Raw genomic sequence first — 26,085 nt, forward strand, 5'->3', positions numbered from 1 at the left:
CCCCCCCGGGTGTTTCTACACTGTGAGATGTCATCTCCCCCGTGTATTTCTACACTGTGAGATGTCATCTCCCCCCCCGTGTGTTTCTACACTGTGAGATGTCATCTCCCCCCCCGTGTTTTTCTACACTGTGTGATGTCATCTCCCCCCCCCCGGGTGTTTCTACACTGAGATGTCATCTCCCCCCCCCCCCCCCGTGCGTTCCTGGACTATGAGATATAATTCTGCACCCCCGTGCCTTCCTGTGATATCACTCTGGAGGAACATTGTATCATTTCTTAATGCATGCATGCATTTTTAAATGACAATAAACGAGGACTGAGTGTTCTCATAATCTAAACTGAGGAAGCGGCTACCTGAAAACGCTTTGCTATCTTCTTATAGTCTTTTCCTGCTTTGTGGCATCATTTATTTTAATTTTCAGAGTGCCAGGCAGCTGCTTAGAGGAGCCCATGGCTGCTGATTGTTGGGACAAGGTTTGAGGAGTCAGGGTATTTATAAAGCTTTGAAATTTGCATCACCTGGCCTTTTCTAATGATGATTGTGAACAAGCCATAGCCCTAACAAGCTAATTAAGGTCTGAGACCTTGGTAAAAGTTATCTGAGAGCTCAAATCTCTTGAGGTGCCCAAACTTTTGTATGCCACTGTAATTCTGCACCCCCCCCCCACCCCATATGTTCCTAGGCTGTGAGATGTAATTCCCCTTCATCCGGTTCATTCCAGGCTGTGAGATGTAATTCCACCCCCCCCCAACGTATATTCCTAGAGTGTGAGGAGTAATTTCCAAGCCCCTCCATTCATTTCAGACTGTCTCTCCCCCCCCACTCCGTTTTTTGGGATTGGACAGGCTAGATGCGGGAAGATTGTTCCCGATGTTGGGGAGGTCCAGAACGAGGGGTCACAGTTTGAGGATAGAGGGGAAGCCTTTTAGGACCGAGATTAGGAAAAACTTCTTCATACAGAGAGTGGTGAATCTGTGGAATTCTCTGCCACAGGAAACAGTTGAGGCCAGTTCATTGGCTATGTTTAAGAGGGAGTTAGATATGGCCCTTGTGGCTACAGGGGTCAGGGGGTATGGAGGGAAGGCTGGGGCAGGGTTCTGAGTTGGATGATCAGCCATGATCATAATGAATGGTGGTGCAGGCTCGAAGGGCCGAATGGCCTACTCCTGCACCTATTTTCTATGTTTCTATGTTTGTTTCAGGCTGCGAGATGAACGTGCACAAACGGTGTGTGAACAACGTGCCCAGCCTGTGTGGGATGGACCACACAGAGAGACGCGGTCGCATTCACCTCAAGTGTGAGATCCACACTGACAACGAGCTTCACGTCACAGGTTTGTCCTGGGGGCAGTGAGGGGGGGGGGTCAGGGTAACTGGTTCTCTAGAACGGGCAGTGACGGGGGGGCGGGGGGTCAGGGTAACTGTATCCCTAGAAGGGGCAGTGGGGGGGGGTGGCCAGGGTATTCTGTCCTGTAGAAGTGGCAGCGAGGAAGCTTTGAGTTGTGGGTGTCATGGTGAGGAAGCTCCACACTGTGGGAGGGTCAATGATGGAGCCCCAAGCCTTGGGAGGGGCAGTGAGGGATCTGCACGCAATGGGAGGGGCGGTGTGGCAGCTCCACACTGTGGGAGCAGCAGTGACGGAACTCACACTCTTCAATCTCACCCCACCTCTCTCCCCCCACTCCCCTCTCTTCCACCTCTCTCCTTCCTCACCTTCTCTCACCATCTCTCTCCTCCTCTCACTCCCTCCCCCACTCTCACCACCCTCTCCCCTCTCTCTCCTCTCCCTACTTCTCTCTCCCCACTCTCTCTAACCCCTCTCTCTCTTCTCTCCCCATCACCCCTTTCTCTCTAACCCCTCTCTCTCCCCTTCCCCTCTTTCTCTCCCCTCTTCCTCCTTGCTCACCCCCATCTCTCCCCACTCTCTCTTGTTCCTGTCTCCCCATCACCCTCTCTTGCTATCCTCTCTCCTCTCTCACCCTTCCCCCTTTCTCTCTGCCGCCTCTCCCATCTCTTTCTCTTCACCCTCTTCCTCGCTCTTCACCCTCTCCCTCGCTCTTCATCCTCTCCCGTCTCTCTCTTCACCCTCTCCCTCGCTCCTCACCCGCTCCCTCGCTCTTCACCCTCTCCTTCGCTCTTCACCCTCCCCTGTCTCTCTCTTCACCCTCTCCCATCTCTCTCTTCACCCTCTCCCTCGCTCTTCACCCTCTTTCTCTTCATCCTCTCCCTCTCTCTTCATCCTCTCCCTCACTCTTCACCCTCTTCCTCGCTCTTCATCCTCTCCCATCTCTCTCTTCACCCTCTCCCTCGCTCTTCATCTCTCTTTCTCCTGCTTCTCCCTCCCCTTCTCTCTTCCCTTTTTTTATCCCAACCCCCTCTCTCTCCCCTCCCCCTGCCCCCTCTTCCCCATTCTCTCTCCTCCCCCCCAACCCCCGCAGTTGGTGAAGCCCGGAATCTGATCCCGATGGATCCGAATGGACTGTCAGATCCCTACGTGAAGCTCAAGTTGATCCCAGACCCCAAAGGACAAAGTAAACAAAAGACCCGTACGATCCGGTCAACCCTCAACCCCATCTGGAACGAATCCTTCACCTTGTGAGGGCCCTCTCAGCACCTACAGGAAGGGGTGTGGGAGGAGGGAGAGTGTGCGTAGGGGAGAGGAACGGGAAAGGGAGCGAAGGGGCGGGTAGGGAGGGGGTGAAGGCGGGGAGGATGGATGGGGAGAGTGTCGATAACTCTAAATTCCTCAGAGTTATCGATCCAGAGGACCTGTTGTGGACACATCATCACAAAGCACGGCACTGCCTCTACTTTCTTGAAATTTTGCCAAGATTTGGCATGACATCTAAAACTGTGACAAACGTTGCATGGATGTGTGGTGGAGAGTATATTGGCCAGCTGCATGACAGCCTGGTACGGAAGTACCAATGCTATCAGGAAGGAGGTACAGGAGCCTCAGGACTCACACCACCAGGTCCAGGAACAGTTATCACCTCTCGACAATCAGGGTCTGAACCGGAGGATAACATCACTCAACTTCACTCACCCCATTCCCAAACTGCTCTCATAACCTATGGACACACCTCCAAGATTTTTCATCTCATGTTCTCAGTATTATTTTTCTTTGTGTGATTATACTTTTGCGCAATGTCAGTCTTTGTTTTTCATAAATATCTATTTTATTTCTTTATTTTCCTGTAAGTGCCCAGAAGGAAATGAACCTCAGGGTTGTATATGGTGACGTACATGGACTTTAATAAGAAATTTCCTTTCACTTTGAGAGAGGAAGCAGCGAAAAGAGGAAGGGCGGGAGAAGGGGAGCAAAGTAGAAAGTGGGGAAGGAGAGTGATGGTCAGAAGAGAGTGAGTGCAGAAAGGACAGGTGAATGGAGAAAGGACAGATGAGTGGGGAGGACAGGTGAGTGGAGAGAAGGACAGGTGAGTGGGGAGCAGGACAGGTGAGTGTGGAGAAGGACAGGTGGGTGGAGAGGACAGGTGGGTGGAGAGGACAGGTGAGTGTGGAGGAGGACAGGTGGGTGGAGAGGACAGGTGAGTGGGAAGAAGGATGGGTGGGTGGAGAGGACAGGTGAGTGGGGAGAAGGACAAGTGAGTAGAGAGAAGGGCAGGTGAGTCGGGAGCAGGACAGGTGAGTCGGGAGAAGGACAGGTGAGTCGGGAGCAGAACAGGTGAGTCGGGAGAAGGACAGGTGGGTGTGGAGAAGGACAGGTGGGTGTGGAGAGGATAGGTGGGTGGAGAGGACAGGTGAGTGTGGAGAAGGACAGGTGAGTGTGGAGAAGGACAGGTGGGTGGAGAGAACAGGTGGGTGGAGAAGACAGGTGAGTGGGAAGAAGGATGGGTGGGTGGAGAGGACAGGTGAGTGGGGAGGACAGGTGAGTGGGAAGAAGGATGGGTGGGTGGAAAGGACAGGGGACGGGTGAGTGTGGAGAAGGACGGGTGAGTGTGGAGAAGGACAGGTGAGTGGAGAGGACAGGGCAGTGGGGAAAGGATAGGTGAGTGTGGAGGACAGGTGAGTGGGCAGAAAGACAGGTGAGTGGGCAGGAGGACAAGTGAGTGGGGAGAAGGACAGGTGAGTGGGGAGAAGGACAGGTGAGTAGGGAGAAGAACAGATGAGTGGAGAGGACAGGTGAGTGGGCAGAAGGGCAGGTGAGTGGGGAGAAGGACAGGTGAGTGGGGAGGACAGGGCAGTGGGGAAAGGATAGGTGAGCGTGGAGGACAGGTGAGTGGGCAAAAGGACAGGTGAGTGGAGAGGACAGGTGAGTGGGGAGAAGGACAGGTGAGTAGGGAGAAGAACAGATGAGTGGAGAGGACAGGTGAGTGGGCAGAAGGACAGGTGAGTGGGCAGAAGGACAAGTGAGTAGGGAGGACAGGAGAGTGGGGAGAAGGACAGGTGAGTGGGGAAAGGACAGGTGAGTGGGGAGAAGGACAGGTGAGTGGAGCGGACAGGTGAGTGGAGAGAAGGACAGGTGAGTAGGGAGAAGGACAGGTGAGTGGAGAGGACATGTGAGTGGGGAAAGGACAGGTGAGTGTGGAGAAGGACGGGTGAGTGGGAAGAAGGACAGTGAATGGGGAGAAGGGCAGGTGAGTTGGAAGAAGGACAGGTGAGTGTGGAGAAGGACAGGTGGGTGTAGAGGACAGGTGGGTGGGAAGAAGGATGGGTGAGTGGAGAAGAGAGGTGAGTGGGGAGAGGACAGGTGAGTGGGGGGAGGACGGGTGAGTGGAGAGGCAGGTGGGTGAGAGGACAGGTGAGTGGGGAGAAGGACAGCTGAGTGGGGAGAAGGACAGGTGAGTGGGGAGGACAGGGCAGTGTGGAAAGGATAGGTGAGCGTGGAGGACAAGTGAGTAGGGAGGACAGGTGAGTGGGGAGGACAGGTGAGTGGGGAGAAGGACAGGTGAGTAGGGAGAAGGACAGGTGAGTGGAGAGGACAGGTGAGTGGGGAGACGGACGGGTGAGTGGAGAGAGGACGGGTGAGTGTGGAGAAGGACGGGTGAGTGGGAAGAAGGACAGTGAATGGGGAGAAGGGCAGGTGAGTTGGAAGAAGGACAGGTGAGTGTGGAGAAGGACAGGTGGGTGTAGAGGACAGGTGGGTGGGAAGAAGGATGGGTGAGTGGAGAAGAGAGGTGAGTGGGGAGAGGACAGGTGAGCGGGGGGAGGACGGGTGAGTGGAGAGGCAGGTGGGTGAGAGGACAGGTGAGTGGGGAGAAGGACAGCTGAGTGGGCAGAAGGACAAGTGAGTAGGGAGGACAGGTGAGTGGGGAGAAGGACAGGTGAGTGGGGAGGACAGGTGAGTGGGGAGAAGGACAGGTGAGTAGGGAGAAGGACAGGTGAGTGGGGAGAAGGACAGGTGAGTGGGGAGAGGATGGGTGAGTGGGGAGAGGACGGGTGAATGGGGAGGGGACAGGTGAGTGGGCAGAAGGACAAGTGAGTAGGGAGGACAGGTGAGTGGGGAAAGGACAGGCGAGTGGGGAGAAGGACAGTGAATGGGGAGAAGGGCAGGTGAGTTGGAAGAAGGACAGGTGAGTGTGGAGAAGGACAGGTGGGTGTAGAGGACAGGTGGGTGGGAAGAAGGATGGGTGAGTGGAGAAGAGAGGTGAGTGGGGAGAGGACAGGTGAGTGGGGGGAGGACGGGTGAGTGGAGAGGCAGGTGGGTGAGAGGACAGGTGAGTGGGGAGAAGGACAGCTGAGTGGGGAGAAGGACAGGTGAGTGGGGAGGACAGGGCAGTGTGGAAAGGATAGGTGAGCGTGGAGGACAAGTGAGTAGGGAGGACAGGTGAGTGGGGAGGACAGGTGAGTGGGGAGAAGGACAGGTGAGTAGGGAGAAGGACAGGTGAGTGGAGAGGACAGGTGAGTGGGGAGAAGGACGGGTGAGTGGAGAGAGGACGGGTGAGTGTGGAGAAGGACGGGTGAGTGGGAAGAAGGACAGTGAATGGGGAGAAGGGCAGGTGAGTTGGAAGAAGGACAGGTGAGTGTGGAGAAGGACAGGTGGGTGTAGAGGACAGGTGGGTGGGAAGAAGGATGGGTGAGTGGAGAAGAGAGGTGAGTGGGGAGAGGACAGGTGAGCGGGGGGAGGACGGGTGAGTGGAGAGGCAGGTGGGTGAGAGGACAGGTGAGTGGGGAGAAGGACAGCTGAGTGGGCAGAAGGACAAGTGAGTAGGGAGGACAGGTGAGTGGGGAGAAGGACAGGTGAGTGGGGAGGACAGGTGAGTGGGGAGAAGGACAGGTGAGTAGGGAGAAGGACAGGTGAGTGGGGAGAAGGACAGGTGAGTGGGGAGAGGATGGGTGAGTGGGGAGAGGACGGGTGAATGGGGAGGGGACAGGTGAGTGGGCAGAAGGACAAGTGAGTAGGGAGGACAGGTGAGTGGGGAAAGGACAGGCGAGTGGGGAGAAGGACAGGTGAGTGGAGAGGACAGGTGAGTGGGGAGAAGGATGGTGGATGGAGACGACAGGTGAGTGGGAAGAAGGACAGTGAATGGGGAGAAGGGCAGGTGAGTTGGAAGAAGGACAGGTGAATGGGGAGAAGGACAGGTGATTGGGGAGAAGGATAGGTGAGTGGGGAGGACAGGTGAGTGGGGAGGACAGGTGAGTGGGGAGAAGGACAGGTGAGTGGAGAGGACAGGTGAGTGGGGAGAAGGACAGGTGAGTGGGGAAAGGACAGGTGAGTGGGGAGGACAGGTGAGTGGGGAAAGGACAGGCGAGTGGGGAGAAGGACAGGTGAGTGGAGAGGACAGGTGAGTGGGGAGAAGGATGGTGGATGGAGACGACAGGTGAGTGGGAAGAAGGACAGTGAATGGGGAGAAGGGCAGGTGAGTTGGAAGAAGGACAGGTGAGTGGGGAGAAGGACAGGTGATTGGGGAGAAGGATAGGTGAGTGGGGAGGACAGGTGAGTGGGGAGGACAGGTGAGTGGGGAGAAGGACAGGTGAGTGGAGAGGACAGGTGAGTGGGGAGAAGGACAGGTGAGTGGGGAAAGGACAGGTGAGTGGGGAGGACAGGTGAGTGGGGAAAGGACAGGCGAGTGGGGAGAAGGACAGGTGAGTGGAGAGGACAGGTGAGTGGGGAGAAGGATGGTGGATGGAGACGACAGGTGAGTGGGAAGAAGGACAGTGAATGGGGAGAAGGGCAGGTGAGTTGGAAGAAGGACAGGTGAGTGGGGAGAAGGACAGGTGATTGGGGAGAAGGATAGGTGAGTGGGGAGGACAGGTGAGTGGGGAGGACAGGTGAGTGGGGAGAAGGACAGGTGAGTGGAGAGGACAGGTGAGTGGGGAGAAGGACAGGTGAGTGGGGAAAGGACAGGTGAGTGGGGAGAAGCAGAGGTGAGTTCGTAGAGAGTGGGGAGAAGGAGAGGGGTGTGGAGAGAGAGTGTGGGGTGGTGAGTGGGGAGGGGAGAGAGAGTGTGGGGTGGTGAGTGGGGAGGGGAGAGAGAGAGTGTGGGTGGTGAGTGGGGAGAAGGAGTGGGGAGGGGAGAGAGAGTGTGGGGTGGTGAGTGGGGAGAAGGAGTGGGGAGGGGAGAGAGAGTGTGGGGTGGTGAGTGGGGAGGGGAGAGGGAGTGTGGGGTGGTGAGTGGGGAGGGGACAGAGAGTGGGAAGGAGAGGGAAGTGGGTAAAAAATGGGGAGAAGGAAAGTTGTGTCTCATGGTTCATGACTCATTTGAAAATTCTCCACATCTTCCCCCATCTCTCCGTTCTCTCTCTCCCCACTCCCCCACTTGCCTATCTCTCCCCTTTCTCTCCCCCTCTCCCTCTCTCTTTACCATTTCCGCCTCTCTGTCCCCGTCTCTCCCGCTTATGTTCCCCTTCTTCTCCCTCTCTCCCACTTCCTCTCTAACCAACTCTCTCCTCTCTCACCCACCCTCCCCTCTCTCTGTTCCTTACTCACCCGATCTCTCTTCTCCTCTCTTCCCCTTCTCTCCCCCCTTCACTCTCTCTCACTCCCTCTATCTCCTCTATCTTCCCATCTCTCTCTCCTGCTGGATCTCTTCCCCTCTCCCCTTTCTCTCTCTCTCCCTTTATTTTCTCCATCACCAACACCCCCGTACCCCTCTCTTTCTCTCTCCCCTCCCTCTTCCCCACACCCCCCCACCCAGCTCCCTGAAGCCATCAGATCGGGAACGCCGTCTCCTGGTGGAGGTCTGGGACTGGGACCGGACGTCCCGTAATGACTTCATGGGAGCCATGTCTTTCGGAATCTCGGAGCTATACAACATCCCTGTGGATAGCTGGTGAGCATTTCCTCCACAGAACAGACATGGAATGAACACGGTTCACATGTGTCCAAAACACAGACTGAACAGGGCCTGAGAACGGCTAAAAACTTACCCAACAGGACTGTACACGGCCTGAAGCTTACCGAACACGTCCCAAATACAACCTTGAAATGGACCAAACACGGATTGTACACACCTGAAAGCTTCCCGAATACTTCCCAAACCTGAACTTCAGATGGAGCAAACGCGAACTGTACACGGCCTGAACGCTTACTGACGCATCCCAAACCCGACCTTCAAACACACCAAACATGGACTGAACAGATCTGAAACCTGACCTTCAAATGCACCGAACACAAACTGTGCAGGCCTGAACGCTTACTGACACATCCCAAACTCGAACTCAAATGGAGAAAACACGGACTGCACGTCACCTGGACGCTTACTGACACGTCCCAAACACAGCCTTCAAATGCACCAAACTCAAACTGTATGTGACCCAAACTTACTTCCCAAACCAGACCTCCACGTGGACCGAACACAGACTGTACACACCCTGTACACTTCCCGAATACATCCCATACCCGACCTTCAAGCGGAAGAAACACTGACTGTACACGGCTTTAACGCTTACTGAACACGTCCGAAACCCGACATTCAAATGGACCAAACACAGATTGTACATGGCCTCAACATTTAACAAATAATTCCCAAACCCGACATTCAAATCGACCATACACAAATTACACATGTCCTGTACAGTTACCGAACACATCCCAAACCCGACATTCAAACGGACCAGACACAGACTGTATACGGCCTGAACGCTTACAAAACAGGTCCCAAGCCTGATATTCAAATGGATCAAACACGGACTGCACATGGCCTGAACGCAAACCAAATACTTCCCAAACCCGACCTTCAAATGGGCCAAACACAGACCGGACACAGCCTGCACTCTTACTGAACACATTCCAAACCTCACCTTCAAACAGGCCATACACAGACCATACACGGCCTGAACACTTGCTGAACACGTCCCAAACCCGACCCTCAAATGGAGGAAACGCAACCTGTTGTCTGGACAGAACATGGACTTACATGAGCTTACATAGACATAACATGGCTGAACATGGATCAAACATGAAACATGGTCTGAGAATAGCTCAAACATCTTTCAATCAAGGCACTGCCAAAATCCAAACACGATCTAATAATCACCCCGGACAGAAGGAAAGCTCACCAAACACGACAGAAACTGTGATCGAACATCACCCGAATGAGATCAAACGAAGGTCAAATGTGTCACAAACTTGGGCCAAAGTAGCACAGGATAGGCAATGTCGCATGGAGCAAATGTGTAACAACAAGACAATCTAATCAGACATTGTTCCCACCCCTCCTCTCCACACACCCCTCTCTCCTACGCCCCATCCCCCTCTTGCTCCCCCTTTCCCCTCTCTCTTCCCTGTTCTCCCCCTTTCTCCCACCTTCTCAACCCCCTCTCCCCCTCCCTCCCTCCTCTCTCCCCTCTCTCACGCACTCTCTTTCCCCCTAACCCCCTTCCCTTGTCCCCACTTTCTCCAACCCCCAGGTTTAAACTGCTGGCCCAGGAAGAAGGAGAATACTTCAATGTCCCTGTGGTTTCAGATTCGGCCGAGGACCAGGCTGAGCTGTGTAAGAAGCTGGAGGTAACGCAACCCCTCTCCACCCCTCGTAAAACCTCTGCACAGGAGGATCCCAGTCACAGGGAGCTCCTCCTGTCCCCACCCTGTCATTCCCCACTTGCTGTCTGACATCTCAGTGTGTCACTTCCCCCTGCAGACGATACTGCGCAGGACACGAGAACCACGTACGGGCACGCAGGACGGAGCGCAGACCCAGGTAAATCACATACACTAAACCACACACACACACCCCACACACTCAGACACACACAGACACACACACACACATACAGATACACACACCCCCCCCCACACACACAAACACACAAGGGCACACACACACACCCACACACAAACACAGACACACACACACTCACACACAGACAGACACACACTCACACACAGACACACACACACACTCACACACAGACAGACACACACACACCAGACAATCAGATTCCTGTTCGAGAAGTTCACACACTGATCCCCATAAACATACAAACACACACAGGCTCGTGCATACTGACACAAGTGTAGACACACAATCACAGCAGACAGTCAGACGCACACACGGACATAGACTCACTCTCTCCCACACATACACACACCAGTCAGCAGTCTGTTCACTGTCAGATGTACAGTCACCAACACACCCACACACAACAGCAGCAATACAAAGACCTCCATACTGCTCTTTGTCACAGTCTCTCTCTATCTCTCAGTCACTCTCAATCCCTCACAATATTTCCATTTTTTGCTCTCATTCACTCAAAATCACTCCCAACCCTCTCTATTAATCACTTACTTCCAAAAACTCTCTGTCCCACTGCACAGGGGTAATCACCGGGTGAATTCACACGAACACCACTCTCATTTTCAAACACTCTCTCTGTTGTTCTCTCTCTTTCCTTCTGTTTGCCTCTCCCTGCCTCTCCCTCCCCTCCTTCCCCAAAGCCCCTCACTACCATACACTTTCTCTCACTCACACCTGTAGGTGGGAACTCCCCCTTGCCCCCACTCTCCAGTCTCTGTCCCACTGCACAGGGTGATCACCGAATGAATTTCACAATGAAACCACTCTCATTTTCAAACTTATCATTTTTCAGCCAATATCCCCAAGTCCTCAATATCAGGGCCCGTCAGTCCCAAACCAGAAGGGATTGCTCTCACCGGTAAGTACAAAAAAATTCTCGCCCTGTGTCTGACCCCGGGGGTGTGTAATGCGACGGTGAGGAGGCAGCTTCACTACGTGTCTGACCCCGGGAGTGTGTGATGGGACGGTGTGGAGGGAGCTTCACTCTGTGTCTGATCCCGGGAGTGTGTGATGGGACGGTGTGGAGGGAGTTTCACTCTGTGTCTGACCCCGGGAGTGTGTGATGGGACGGTGTGGAGGGAGCTTCTCTCTGTGTCTGACCCCGGGAGTGTGTGATGGGACGGTGTGGAGGGAGCTTCACTCTGTGTCTGATCCCGGGAGTGTGTGATGGGATGGTGTGGAGGAAGTTTCACTCTGTGTCTGACCCTGGGAGCGTGTGATGGGACGGTGTGGAGGGAGCTTCACTCTGTGTCTGACCCCGGGAGTGTGTGACGGGACGGTGTGGAGGAAGATTCACTCTGTGTCTGACACCGGGAGTGTGTGATGGGACAGTGTGGAGGGAGATTCACTCTGTGTCTGACCCTGGGAGTGTGTGATTGGACGGTGTGGAGGGAGATTCACTCTGTGTCTGACCCCAGGAGTGTGTGATGGGATGGTGTGGAGGGAACTTCACTCTGCGTCTCACCCCGCGTGTGTGTGATGGGACAGTGTGAGGGAGCTTCACTCTGTGTCTGACCCCGGGAGTGTGTGATGGGACGGTGTGGAGGGAGATTCACTCTGTGTCTGACCCCGGGAGTGTGTGATGGGACAGTGTGGAGGGAGATTCACTCTGTGTCTGACCCCGGGAGTGTGTGATGGGACGGTGTGGAGGAAGTTTCACTCTGTGTCTGACCCCAGGGGTGTGTGATGGGATGGTGTAGAGGGAACTTCACTCTGCGTCTCACCCCGCGTGTGTGGGGAGACTGTGCGGTGGACGTAGCTTTTGCAATCTGTAAGTCATCAAACACTCTCTCTCCCTCCGTACCCCTCTCCCTCCCTCTCTCCCCTACTCCCTCTCATATCTCCACTCTCCTTCCCCAAAGCCCCTCACTGCCATACACTTTCCCTCACTCTCACCTGAAGGTGGGAACTCCCCGTCTCTGCCCACCCCGCACTCTCCAGTCTCTGTCCCACTGCACAGGGTGATCACCGGGTGAATTTCACAATGAAACCACTGTCATTTTCAAACTTATGTTTACATCATTTTTCAGCCCCTATCCCCACGTCCTCAATATCAGAGTCCGTGTGTCCCAAACCAGAAGGGATTGTTCTCACCGGTAAGTACACAAAAATTCTCGCCCTGTGTCTGACCCCGGGAGTGTGTGATGGGACGGTGTGGAGGGAGATTCAGTGTGTGTCTGACCACAGGAGTCTGTGATGAGACAGTGTGGAGGGAGCTTCACTCTGTGTCTGTCCCAGGGAGTGTGTGATGGGACAGTGTGGAGGGAGCTTCACTCTGCGTCTGACCCCGGGAGTGTGTGATGGGACGGTGTGGAGGGAGATTCACTCTGTGTCTGACCCCGGGAGTGTGTGATGGGACGGTGTGGAGGGAGATTCACTCTGTGTCTGACCCCGGGAGTGTGTGATGGGACGGTGTGGAGAGAGCATCACTCTGTGTCTGACCCCGGGAGTGTGTGATGGGACGGTGTGGAGGGAGCTTCACTCTGTGTCTGACCCCGGGAGTGTGTGATGGGACGGTGTGGAGAGAGTTTCACTCTGTGTCTGACCCCGGGAGTGTGTGATGGGACGGTGTGGAGGGAGCTTCACTCTGTGTCTGATCCTGGGAGTGTGTGACGGGATGGTGTGGAGGAAGTTTCACTCTGTGTCTGACCCTGGGAGCGTGTGATGGGACAGTGTGGAGGGAGCTTCACTCTGTGTCTGACACCGGGAGTGTGTGATGGGACAGTGTGGAGGGAGATTCACTCTGTGTCTGACCCTGGGAGTGTGCGATTGGACGGTGTGGAGGGAGATTCACTCTGTGTCTGACCCCAGGAGTGTGTGATGGGATGGTGTAGAGGGAACTTCACTCTGCGTCTCACCCCGCGTGTGTGGGGAGACTGTGCGGTGGACGTAGCTTTTGCAATCTGTAAGTCATCAAACACTCTCTCTCCCTCCGTACCCCTCTCCCTCTCTCTCTCCCCTACTCCCTCTCATATCTCCACTCTCCTTCCCCAAAGCCCCTCACTGCCATACACTTTCCCTCACTCTCACCTGAAGGTGGGAACTCCCCGTCTCTGCCCACCCCCCACTCTCCAGTCTCTGTCCCACTGCACAGGGTGATCACCGGGTGAATTTCACAATGAAACCACTGTCATTTTCAAACTTATGTTTACATCATTTTTCAGCCCCTATCCCCACGTCCTCAATATCAGAGTCCGTGTGTCCCAAACCAGAAGGGATTGTTCTCACCGGTAAGTACACAAAAATTCTAGCCCTGTGTCTGACCCCGGGAGTGTGTGATGCGATGGTGTGGTGGGAGATTCAGTGTGTGTCTGACCACAGGAGTCTGTGATGAGACAGTGTGGAGGGAGCTTCACTCTGTGTCTGTCCCAGGGAGTGTGTGATGGGACAGTGTGGAGGGAACTTCACTCTGCATCTAACCCCGGGCATGTGTGATGGGACGGTGTGGATGGAGATTCACTCTGTGTCTGACTCCGGGAGTGTGAAATGGGACGGTGTGGAGGGAGCTTCACTCTGTGTCTGACCCCGGTAGTGTGTGATGGGACAGTGTGGAGGGAGCTTCACTCTGTGTCTGACCCTGGGAGTGTGTGATGGGATGGTGTGGAGGGAGATTCACTCTGTGTCTGACCCCGGGAGTGTGTGATGGGACAGTGTGGAGGGAGATTCACTCTGTGTCTGATCCTGGGAGTGTGTGATGGGACAGTGTGGAGGGAGATTCACTCTGTGTCTGACTCCGGGAGTGTGTGATGGGACGGTGTGGATGGAGATTCACTCTGTGTCTGACTCCGGGATTGTGTGATGGGACGGTGTGGAGGGAGCTTCACTCTGCATCTGACCCCCGGAGTGTGTGATGGGATGGTGTGGAGGGAGATTCACTCTGTGTCTGACCCCGGGAGTGTGTGACATGACGGTGTGGAGGGAGATTCACTCTGTATCTGACTCCGGGAGTGTGTGATGGGATGGTGTGGAGGGAGCTTCACTCTGTGTCTGATCCCGGGAGTGTGTGATGGGACAGTGTGGAGGGAGTTTCACTCTGTGTCAGACCCCTGTTTTTTGTTTTTATTACAAATATCGGTGCTATACAATATACACAAAACAGTGACTAACACAATTACTTCACTACAAATAGACAATGCAAACCAAAATATTCCCATCTCTATCAATGATGGCATTTACACCCCGCGGAGCCCAATGGTCCCGGAACACCTCTACGGTCGCCGTGGACTGTGCGTGTTCCTTTTCAATGTTCACCCGAGCACGAACATACCCCCTAAACATAGCCAGGCAGTCAGCCCGGGGAGAACCACCTGCCACCGTTTTCCAGGAGCTACGGATGGCAATTTTTGCCAGCCCCAGGAGCAAGTTGACAAGGACATCCTCATCCCTCTGTGCCCCCCTCCTTACTGGATGACCATATATGAATAGGGTGGGACTGAAATGCAACCAGAAGGCGAGAAGCAGCCCACGCAAATACGTGAAAAGGGGCTGCAGTCTCGCACACTCCACGTACATATGGTACACGGTCTTCTCCAGCCCGCAGAAGTGACACGCGGCTGGGAGATCCGTGTACAAACTAAAGAACTTATTACAGGGCACCGCTCTATGCAGCACCCTCCAGCCGAGATCCCCAAGGTGCATGGGGAGGACTCCCTTGTTAAGGGACTTCCATTGGGGACCCCCCTCACCTCCAGGTGGAAAGACCGACCGCCATGGCGTGTCGGGACGGTGGACAAGGGCTAGGAAGTGGAGGGTGTGGAGCAGCAGCCCATACAGATACCTCCTGCCTGCATCCCTGAATGGGATAGTGGGTGTCGATGAAAGACGGCTCAAGTTGTGTGGGTTCGTCTCTCGGGTAAGGCTGCGGGCCTGGGCCGACGAGCAGCTCAGCCTGAGTCGATCCACACACCTGAGCCATACCAACATCCGTTGAAACAGGGCAAGGGTCGGCCAGGACCCCACCCTCTGCCAGAGGAGGGGATTCCCGGCCTGAGGCAACCATGTTCCAGACTCTCAGTAGGTCCTGATAGAAGCCGGGCAGCCTCTGCAAAGCAGCACGGCTGACGCCCGCCGGTGGTAGCTGCATATCTTCGTGAAGGCAGCAGCCCCTCCGGAGGAAGAAAGTCGCCAACACGTGCCACCTGGGAGGGCGCTCGGCGTACAGGAATCTCTGCAGAGTCCTGAGGCGGAGAGCCGCCATTCGCGTACGTACACACACCAGCGACTGTCCGCCCTCTCCTACTGGGAGACTCAGAACCGCTGCAGAGACCCAGTGTTTCCTGTTACCCCAGAAGAAGTCCACCAGCTTCCTCTGCATTCTCGCAACAAAAGGGGCAGGAGGGGCCAAGGTGACCATCCGGTACCACAACATGGAGGCCACCAGCTGGTTTATGACCACCACCCTGCCTCGATGGGAAAGCACCCTGAGAAGGCCTGACCAGCGCCCCAGCTGGGCCATGACCTTTGCCTCCAGGTCCTGCCAGTTCGCCAGCCAGGTCTCCCCAGAAGGACTCAGGTAGACTCAGACTAGAGAAGGCGTCTGGTGCTCCACTCAAAAGCTCTCATCTCCTCCGGCAGGGAGTCCCCCTGCCACTGGCCTACTAAGAGTACGGAACATTTCGCCCAGTTGACCCTAGTGGAGGATGCCGCCGAGAAAACTTCTTGGCACTCGCGCATCCTCCGCAGGTCACAGGGATCTGTAATCATGAGGAGTACATCATTGGCGTAGGCCGAGAGGACGACCTCCGTGTCCGGTTCATGCAGAACCAGACCTGTCAGCCTTCCCCGAAGAAGGCTGAGGAATGGCTCGACACGGATCGCATATAATTGACCAGACATGGGGCACCCCTAACGTACTCCTCTTCTGAAGGGAATGGGTGCTGTCAGTGATCCGTTAATCTTAACAAGGCACTCTGCGGCAGAGTACAGGAGCCGAACTCGGGCCACAAAGTGTGGTCCGAGCCCAAAAGCCTGCAGGGTGCCCAGCAGGAAACTGTGGTCCACCCGGTCAAACGCCTTCTCCTGGTCAAGAGAAAGAAACGCTGCCGGGGTCCCAGTCTCCTGGAGTAAGTGGATCAGGTCCCGTACTAGGTGGACATTGTCCTGGATGGAGCTTCCCGGGACTGTGTAAGATTGGTCAGGATGGACCACCTGTCCAATTACCGAACCCAGACGGTTGGCCATTGCCCGGGCGAAGATCTTGTAGTCCGTGCACAAGAGGGAGACCGGCCGCCAGTCCTTTAGCAGGTGGCGGTCTCCCTTCTTGGGCAGTAGGACCACAACAGCTCTTCGCCATGAGAGGGGCATTTCTCCGGTGGCTGGACTCTCCCCTAGGACATGGCTGTAATCATCCCCCAGGACATCCCCAAAAAGCCTGATAAAACTCAACACTCAGTCCATCCAAGCCAGGGGACTTGCCCCTCCGGAGTTGCCGAAGGGCAGTGGACAGCTCCTCCCGAGTCAGGGGGGCATCCAGACGCACTGCGTCCTCTGGGCTGACCTTGGGCAAATCCTTCCAGACCTCATTACACGCCTCCGCATTTGACGGATCCCGCGAGAATAAGGACCGATAGAATGAACGGACCTCGTTGTTAATTCCATCAGGGTCTGTGATGGAGGAGCCATCGGCAGCCAGCAGCTCCACTAGCTGCTTCTGAACTCCCCGCCACCTCTCCACCGAGTAGAAGAAGGGTGAGCCACGGTCCAAATCCTGCAGCATTTGGATCCGTGACCTCACGTACGCACCTCGGGACTGCTGAAGCTGCAGGTCCCTTAGTGCGTCCTTCTTCTCCTGGTATTCCTGCCACAGTTGCTGGTCTCCAGCGGTCGGACCGAGGCTGGACTCCAGGTCAAGCAACGCTCTCTCAAGCCGCTGAATCTCAGAGCCCCACCTCTTTGTCGACCCCCTAGTGTACTCCCGACATAAAAACCCGATGTGGGCTTTGCCCACATCCCACCACAGCCATAGGGAGCGGAACTCTCTCCGCCTCTCCTTCCAGGAGACCCAGAACGCTCGGAACGAATCCCGGAATCGGCTGTCCTCCGGCAGCCGGTTGTTAAAATGCCAATACCCGGATCCCACCCGAGGGTGTAGTGGAATAAATTCCATCCACACAAGGTGATGATCCGAGCACGACACTGGCCGCATGGAGGACGCCGTCACGCGGGAAACGTAGGCCCGAGAGATGTAAATGCGGTCTATCCTGGAACCTCCTTCTCTAGGCCTTCTCGAGAAGGCGCTAGAGTCGGGGTGAAGATTCCGCCAGCTGTCCACCAAGTCAAAGGAGCTTTAACATTTAACCTTTAACTTTTTTGCCGCTGCTGGGTCGCGTTGGAGGCCCGAGCGGTCCTCCGCCTCGAGGGTGCAATTGAAATCCCCCCCGAGGATGACGCAGTCCCCAGGATCGATGGAGCTCAGCAGGGTGGACAGCTGACAGAATAGGCGGGTCTGCATCACACCGCGCCTGGGAGCGTACACATTGATAAAATGCAATGGTACACCACCCAGGCGCACAGCCAGCTGGAGCAGGCGGCCGGGCACAACGTCTTGGACCCTCCGTTTTCTGTCTGGAAGGTCGGGGCCAACAGGATCGCCACCCCGCTAGAGGTGGCTCATGTAGACCCCACCCTGAACTCCAGGAGCCAAGCAGACTCGTCCCCGGGGATGGTATGGGTTTCCTGCAGGAAACTCACCGCATACCGCCCATCCCTGAGGACTGAGAGATCGTTATAACTGCGGAGAGGACGCTATGGTAAGCTTCATGTCGGGAGCACACGAGGCCTCGGCACCAGTACCCTTCCCTGTGACCCACCATCTCCTGAAGGAGCGAGGCTGCTTCTCGCTCTGATTTCCCTTACCAGGTCATCCAGGAAGGATTTCAGCTGCCGCCTGTCATTCCCCACCACCGCATTCCTCTTCCCCTTCCGTCTGAGGACGACTCGCAGGGACTTCACCAGACTCGGCATGCTGGGCCAGCGAAGCGAGGCTCGCTTAGGCCGATGCTTTGCACCCTCAGAGTTGAGAATGCACTCCCTAATTTCCTCCGCCGGTATCAATGGGGATTTCTGGGGGGGCGGGTGAGGATGTCCAATGTCTCACTATCAAAGGAGTCTCCCTCCAACCCCTCACTGCAAATAGATCCCCCATCTTCCTCCCCGTGTGTTCCAATGGATGGCTCCACCCGTAACCCACATTGCGCAGCGGGCACCCCATTCACACCTGCCCGCTCCACCGTCGCATCGGTCCCATCCACAGTTACAACAATGGAGGGATCCCCAGGGACTCCCTGCAGGCCACCAGCCGATGGGGTTGGCATGCAGAGTATACCACCCTCCCTAGGAGACAGGCACGAAGGGGACCCCAGCGCCTCTGGTCCACGGGATTCACCGGCAGCCTGATGCTGACAGTGAGAGAGTTTGGTCTCCTCCCCTCTCATATTATGCAACACACTTGCCGCCAGGGAGGCGCCTACTACTGTGTCCTGGGTGGAGGGCTCCGGGTCTGTCTTAAGTTGTGCAAACAGGGCTAGCACCAGCTTTCTGCACAACCACACGATCCACCACCGGACTGGTGGCTGCATCAGGGACCAACCTCCGCCCGGATTCCCACCCCTTCCTGGGACACCCCCGCATCTACATTCCCTGCCCTCTTTGGGGAACATTCCCCTTTTCCTCTTCATGCCGGAGGAGCCCACAGGTGCAGGATTCACCGACGGGGCGGTGCTCTCCGCTTCCACCGCCCCGTCCACCTGCGCACCTCGGCGATCCTCCCGCTCTACTTCAGGGCAAATGGGCGTGAGCTCTGCGGTCTCGGGGGCTGACTTCTTAGGGCGTCTGGACTTCTTCTTTGCTTTTTTGCCCCGCACAGGCTCCACCCCGTCCCCCACCTGAACCACAGGGAACAGGGACCGAAACAACCGTAGGAGTAGGGGCAGGGTGAGAGGTCGTGGCAGGATCAGGGGCAGGGTGAGGGGTTGGGGGAGGGTCAGGCGCAGGAGTAGGATCAGGGGCAGAGGTAGCTGGGGCTCTGGTGCCCGAAGTGGGCTCCCTAGGATTTCGGGTGGTAGGACAGTCCCTCCGAAAATGCCCCACCTCCCTGCACGCATGGCACCGTGGGCGCTCGGAGCCTCCAATACACCTGATAGTCCACCCCACCGTGCCGGACAGTAAACCGGCCCTTAACGTCGTCCTCCCTTTCCACCTGCATGAATACCTGACGCCGGAAAGAGATTACGGTGCGGAGGGTGCGTCTCTAAAATTTGTGTCGGATGGCAGTAATCTCCGACCTTACTTGCCCTAAACGGACCAGTGGGGGAAGCAGGTCCTCGTTGGGAATGAAAGGTTTAACGTGACCGAGGACGATGCGTTGTGTGGGGGCTGTCACCAGCTCCATCTGTAAAAAGATGTTTTCTACCGTGACTCCCCTGCTTAGGGCCCGGTGCACTAGCTCTTCATTCGCCAAATAGAACACCGCCTTCCCGAACTCCTTTTCGGTGGCCAAAATACCACCTTTCCCCACCAGGTCCTCCATGGCCTCCGCACACTTTTCTAGTGTCATTCCAGGGCGCAAAATACATTGCACCCCGCGTTCCACCTTCACCGACCGAAACAGGACGTTGTCCGAGGCCGGGGAGGCAGCCGCCCTTGCGTAGCTCCCCGAAGGCCCGCGACTCCCTGGAGACCGGTCCGGCATGCTGGCGCTATTTCCGAATCGAGAATTTTACAGCGGTGCCAGTTAGAAGTCCTGCAGCGAATCGATATAACTGGCCGGAAAAGTTTGCAGTCGACAGTACCTTGCTGGCTCGGCGCCAGGAAAGGCTCCGTCAGACTTGCAGAGACCCAGGCCGGGAGAGGTCGAGACGTCCTTTCAGATGCTCCGGCTCTGACACCGGACGAGAATCAGGAAGATAAATGAGGAGGAACGTTGCCCCGATGTTAGTGGGGGAACGACGGCGTTTGCCTCCGGTTCTTGGAGCGAACCGGCTTCCTGGCGAGTTGCCAGCCGCCGCAGCTGGGAGCTGCGCAATTCGCAGCCGCCAACAACCCAGTCCAAACTGGTACAAAAACTCCAAACGAAGCTTCCACACTAACCCAGCTCCTCACTCAGATGTCCAAGAGTCTTTTCGAACCACCTCCAAGTATCTCACGAAACCTTATGCAGTAGTTTTTCGCAAACAACAGGAATTCTGCAGATGCTGCAAATTCAAGCAACAGATTTTTTTTATTTCAAAATATACTTTATTCAAAAATAAATATATACAATAAACCATTCAATAACTTTTCATCCTTTACATACGTTTCCATTATACACAGTACATATCCGTATTTATAGCCACCCACGTGGCACTCCAGTAGTTCAGCTTAGCATATCATTGTTGAGGGGTATACTCCCCGCCCCCCGACCCCTCCCACTCCCACGGGTGGAGAAACCTATACTGTGGTCCTTCCCCACCGGGCCCTTGCGGTGGCTGCACCGAGTTTCAGTGCGTCCCTCAGCACGTACTCCTGCAGCCGAGAATGTGCCAGTCGGCAGCATTCTCCCACGGACATCTCCATGTGCTGGTAGATCATCAAGTTTCGGGCTGACCAAAGAGCGTCTTTCACCGAGCTGATGATCTGCCAGCAGCACCAGACGTTGGTCTCCGTGTGTGTCCCCGGGAACAGCCCGTAGATCAGAGAGTCCTCTGTTACGCAGCTGCTGGGGATAAAACGTGACACTAGCCCGTCCATCCTCCTCCACACCCTCGTTGCGAACTGACAGTGTGCAAAGAGGTGGGTCGCAGACTCCTCCTCACTGCAGTCCTCCCGTGGGTAGTGGGGTGCAGAGGCAACGTTCCGGGCGTACAGGAGGGCTCTGACTGGGAGGGCCCCTCTCACCGCCAGCCAGGTGAGGTCTTGGTGCCTGTTGGTGAGGTCTGGCGATGAGGCATTTTGCCAGATGAACTGGACAGTCTGCTCAGGGAACCACCCCACTGTGTCCATCACGTCCTTCTCCTGCAGTGCCTGCAGGACACTACGTGCCGACCACTGCCTGATGGCCCTGTGGTCAAAGGCGTTCTCCTGGAAGAACTTTGCTACGTAGGACAGGTATGCCGGCAACGACCAGCTAACTGGGGCGTTGCGCGGGAGTGGGGTCAGACCCATCCTTCGTAGCCAGGGCGACAGGTAGAACCTGGGCACATAGTGGTACTTGGTGCCCACATACCTGGGCTCTACACACAACCTGATGCAGCCACATACGAAGCTGGCCATCAGGGTGAGGGCGACATTGGGGACGTTCTTGCCCCCGTTGTCCAGGGACTTGTGCATGACGGTCCGTCTCACCCGCTCCATCTTGGATCCCCAGACGAATCTGAAGACAGCCCGGGTGATTTCCGAGCTGTAGGAGCGGGGGACGGGCCACACCTGCGCCAAGTACAGCAGCCCTGAGAGCACCTCACACCTGATGACCAGGTTCTTGCCCGTTATCGACAGGAAGCGCCCTCCCCACAGTCCCAGTTTCTGTTTCACCTTGGCAGTCCGCTCCTGCCAGTTCCTGTTGCACGCCTCGGCCCCTCCGAACCAGATCCCCAACACCTTCACGTGGTCAGACCTGATGGTGAAGGGGACAACAACAGATGCTGCGTTCACCAGCAACTTTGATGTGTGTTGCAGTAGTTTTTCCTCGGATTCCTCCCAACTAAATCAGAACAGCTCCTCAATGTGTCTGACCGCGGGAGTGTGTGATGAGACGGTGTGGAGGGAGATTTGCTCTCTGTCTGACCCTGGGAGTGTGTGATGGGACGGTGTGGAGGGAGATTTACTCTGTGTCTGACCCCGGGAGTGTGTGATGGGACGGTGTGGAGGGAGATTCACTCTGTGTCTGACCCCGGGAGTGTGTGATGGGACGGTGTGGAGGGAGATTCACTCTGTGTCTGACCCCAGGAGTGTGTGATGGGACGGTGTGGAGGGAGATTCACTCTGTGTCTGACTCCGGGAGTGTGTGATGGGACGGTGTGGAAGGAGCTTCACTCTGTGTCTGACTCCGGGAGTGTGTGATGGGACGGTGTGGAGGGAGCTTCACTCTGTGTCTGACCCCAGGAGTGTGTGATGGGACGGTGTGGAGGGAGATTTACTCTCTGTCTGACCCCGGGAGTGTGTGATGGGACGGTGTGGAGGGAGATTTACTCTGTGTCTGACCCCGGGAGTGTGTGATGGGACGGTGTGGAGGGAGATTCACTCTGTGTCTGACCCCGGGAGTGTGTGATGGGACGGTGTGGAGGGAGATTCACTCTGTGTCTGACCCCAGGAGTGTGTGATGGGACGGTGTGGAGGGAGATTCACTCTGTGTCTGACTCCGGGAGTGTGTGATGGGACGCTGTGGAAGGAGCTTCACTCTGTGTCTGACTCCGGGAGTGTGTGATGGGACGGTGTGGAGGGAGCTTCACTCTGTGTCTGACCCCAGGAGTGTGTGATGGGACGGTGTGGAGGGAGCTTCACTCTGTGTCTGACCCCAGGAGTGTGTGATGGGACACGGTGTGTTGATCGTCAGATTCTCTCCCTCTCTCTCTGTCTATCTCTTGTCCCTCCCTCTGTCCCTTTCTCTTTCCCATCTCCCACTCTCCCTCCCCTCTCACTGTCTCCCTCTCTGTCTCTCCTTGCCCCTCCCTCTCTCTCTCCCTCCCTTTCTCAGCCCGTCTTTCTCCCCCTCTCTGTCTCTCACTCTCCCCCTCTCTTGTTTGTCAGAACGATTTGAGATGGACACTATTGAGAGCATTTAATCGTTGTAGGGAGATCATCCCCAGTATCATTCCCGGCTATAACAACCTGAAAGAACCTCTTTCACACCAAAACCACTCTTATTTTCAAACTTCTGCTTACCTCATTTTTCAGCCCTTATCCCCACGTCTTCAATATCAGGGTCAGTCAGTCCCAAAGCAGAAGGGATTCTACTCACCGGTAAGTACACAAAAATTCTCGCCCTGTGTCTGAGCCCGGGAGTGTGTGATGGGATGGTGTGGAGGGAGTTTCACTCTGCGTCTGACGACGGGAGTGTGTGATGGGACAGTGTGGAGGGAGATTCACTCAGCGTCTGACCCTGGGAGAATGTGATGGGACGGTGTGGAGGGAGTTTCACTCTGTGTCTGACCCCGGGACTGTGTGATGGGACAGTGGGGAGGGAGCTTTATTCTGTGTCTGACCCCGGGAGTGTGTGATGGGACGGCGTGGAGGGAAATTCAGTCTGTGTCTGACCCCAGGAGTGTGTGATGGGACGGTGTGGAGGGAAATTCAGTCTGTGTCTGACCCCAGGAGTGTGTGATGGGACGGTGTGGAGGGAAACTCAGTCCGTGTCTGACCCCAGGAGTGTGTGATGGGACGGTGTGGAGGGAAATTCAGTCTGTGTCTGACCCCAGGAGTGTGTGATGGGACGGTGTGGAGGGAAACTCAGTCCGTGTCTGACCCCAGGAGTGTGTGATGGGACAGTTTGGAGGGAGATTCACTCTGTGTCTGACTCCGGGAGTATGTGATGGGACGGTGTGGAGGGAGCTTCACTCTGTGTCTGACCCCAGGAGTGTGTGATGGGACGGTGTGGAGGGAGATTTACTCTCTGTCTGACCCCGGGAGTGTGTGATGGGACATGTGGAGGGAGATTCACTCTGTGTCTGCCCCCGGGAGTGTGTGATGGGACGGTGTGGAGGGAGCTTCACTGTGTGTCTGACCCCAGGAGTGTGTGATGGGACGGTGTGGAGGGAGATTTACTCTGTGTCTGACCCCTGGAGTGTGTGATGGGATGGTGTGGAGGGAGATTTACTCTGTGTCTGACCCCGGGAGTGTGTGATGGGACGGTGTGGAGAGAGATTTACTCTGTGTCTGACCCCGGGAATGTGTGATGGGATGGTGTGGAGGGAGATTCACTCTGTGTCTGACCCCGGGAGTGTGTGATGGGACGGTGTGGAGGGAGATTCACTCTGTGTCTGACCCCGGGAGTGTGTGATGGGACGGTGTGGAGGGAGATTCACTCTGTGTCTGACCCCAGGAGTGTGTGATGGGACGGTGTGGAGGGAGATTCACTCTGTGTCTGACCCCAGGAGTGTGTGATGGGACGGTGTGGAGGGAGATTCACTCTGTGTCTGACTCCGGGAGTGTGTGATGGGACGGTGTGGAAGGAGCTTCACTCTGTGTCTGACTCCGGGAGTGTGTGATGGGACGGTGTGGAGGGAGCTTCACTCTGTGTCTGACCCCAGGAGTGTGTGATGGGACGGTGTGGAGGGAGATTTACTCTCTGTCTGACCCCGGGAGTGTGTGATGGGACGGTGTGGAGGGAGATTTACTCTGTGTCTGACCCCGGGAGTGTGTGATGGGACGGTGTGGAGGGAGATTCACTCTGTGTCTGACCCCGGGAGTGTGTGATGGGACGGTGTGGAGGGAGATTCACTCTGTGTCTGACCCCAGGAGTGTGTGATGGGACGGTGTGGAGGGAGATTCACTCTGTGTCTGACTCCGGGAGTGTGTGATGGGACGCTGTGGAAGGAGCTTCACTCTGTGTCTGACTCCGGGAGTGTGTGATGGGACGGTGTGGAGGGAGCTTCACTCTGTGTCTGACCCCAGGAGTGTGTGATGGGACGGTGTGGAGGGAGCTTCACTCTGTGTCTGACCCCAGGAGTGTGTGATGGGACACGGTGTGTTGATCGTCAGATTCTCTCCCTCTCTCTCTGTCTATCTCTTGTCCCTCCCTCTGTCCCTTTCTCTTTCCCATCTCCCACTCTCCCTCCCCTCTCACTGTCTCCCTCTCTGTCTCTCCTTGCCCCTCCCTCTCTCTCTCCCTCCCTTTCTCAGCCCGTCTTTCTCCCCCTCTCTGTCTCTCACTCTCCCCCTCTCTTGTTTGTCAGAACGATTTGAGATGGACACTATTGAGAGCATTTAATCGTTGTAGGGAGATCATCCCCAGTATCATTCCCGGCTATAACAACCTGAAAGAACCTCTTTCACACCAAAACCACTCTTATTTTCAAACTTCTGCTTACCTCATTTTTCAGCCCTTATCCCCACGTCTTCAATATCAGGGTCAGTCAGTCCCAAAGCAGAAGGGATTCTACTCACCGGTAAGTACACAAAAATTCTCGCCCTGTGTCTGAGCCCGGGAGTGTGTGATGGGATGGTGTGGAGGGAGTTTCACTCTGCGTCTGACGACGGGAGTGTGTGATGGGACAGTGTGGAGGGAGATTCACTCAGCATCTGACCCTGGGAGAATGTGATGGGACGGTGTGGAGGGAGTTTCACTCTGTGTCTGACCCCGGGACTGTGTGATGGGACAGTGGGGAGGGAGCTTTATTCTGTGTCTGACCCCGGGAGTGTGTGATGGGACGGCGTGGAGGGAAATTCAGTCTGTGTCTGACCCCAGGAGTGTGTGATGGGACGGTGTGGAGGGAAATTCAGTCTGTGTCTGACCCCAGGAGTGTGTGATGGGACGGTGTGGAGGGAAACTCAGTCCGTGTCTGACCCCAGGAGTGTGTGATGGGACAGTTTGGAGGGAGATTCACTCTGTGTCTGACTCCGGGAGTATGTGATGGGACGGTGTGGAGGGAGCTTCACTCTGTGTCTGACCCCAGGAGTGTGTGATGGGACGGTGTGGAGGGAGCTTCACTGTGTGTCTGACCCCAGGAGTGTGTGATGGGACGGTGGGGAGGGAGCTTTATTCTGTGTCTGACCCCGGGAGTGTGTGATGGGACGGCGTGGAGGGAAATTCAGTCTGTGTCTGACCCCAGGAGTGTGTGATGGGACGGTGTGGAGGGAAATTCAGTCTGTGTCTGACCCCAGGAGTGTGTGATGGGACGGTGTGGAGGGAAACTCAGTCCGTGTCTGACCCCAGGAGTGTGTGATGGGACAGTTTGGAGGGAGATTCACTCTG

The 26,085-nt window shown here is 55.8% G+C and overlaps 1 protein-coding gene across 1 annotated transcript in view; it reads left to right on the forward strand.

Moving 5' to 3' along the window:
* Window positions 1–26,085, forward strand: part of LOC134338800 (protein kinase C alpha type-like) — a 171,071-nt gene that overhangs the window by 74,052 nt on the left and 70,934 nt on the right. Inside the window, exons 5-13 of the mRNA XM_063034869.1 lie at window positions 1,206–1,337; window positions 2,442–2,598; window positions 8,103–8,237; window positions 9,817–9,913; window positions 10,047–10,106; window positions 10,996–11,061; window positions 12,233–12,298; window positions 13,367–13,432; window positions 23,070–23,135. Of these exons, the coding sequence (XP_062890939.1) occupies window positions 1,206–1,337; window positions 2,442–2,598; window positions 8,103–8,237; window positions 9,817–9,913; window positions 10,047–10,106; window positions 10,996–11,061; window positions 12,233–12,298; window positions 13,367–13,432; window positions 23,070–23,135 (845 nt within the window). The remainder of the gene's footprint in view (window positions 1–1,205; window positions 1,338–2,441; window positions 2,599–8,102; window positions 8,238–9,816; window positions 9,914–10,046; window positions 10,107–10,995; window positions 11,062–12,232; window positions 12,299–13,366; window positions 13,433–23,069; window positions 23,136–26,085) is intronic.

This window comes from Mobula hypostoma, chromosome 28 (genome assembly GCF_963921235.1).
Source record: "Mobula hypostoma chromosome 28, sMobHyp1.1, whole genome shotgun sequence".
Classification (NCBI taxonomy): Eukaryota; Metazoa; Chordata; class Chondrichthyes; order Myliobatiformes; family Myliobatidae; genus Mobula; species Mobula hypostoma.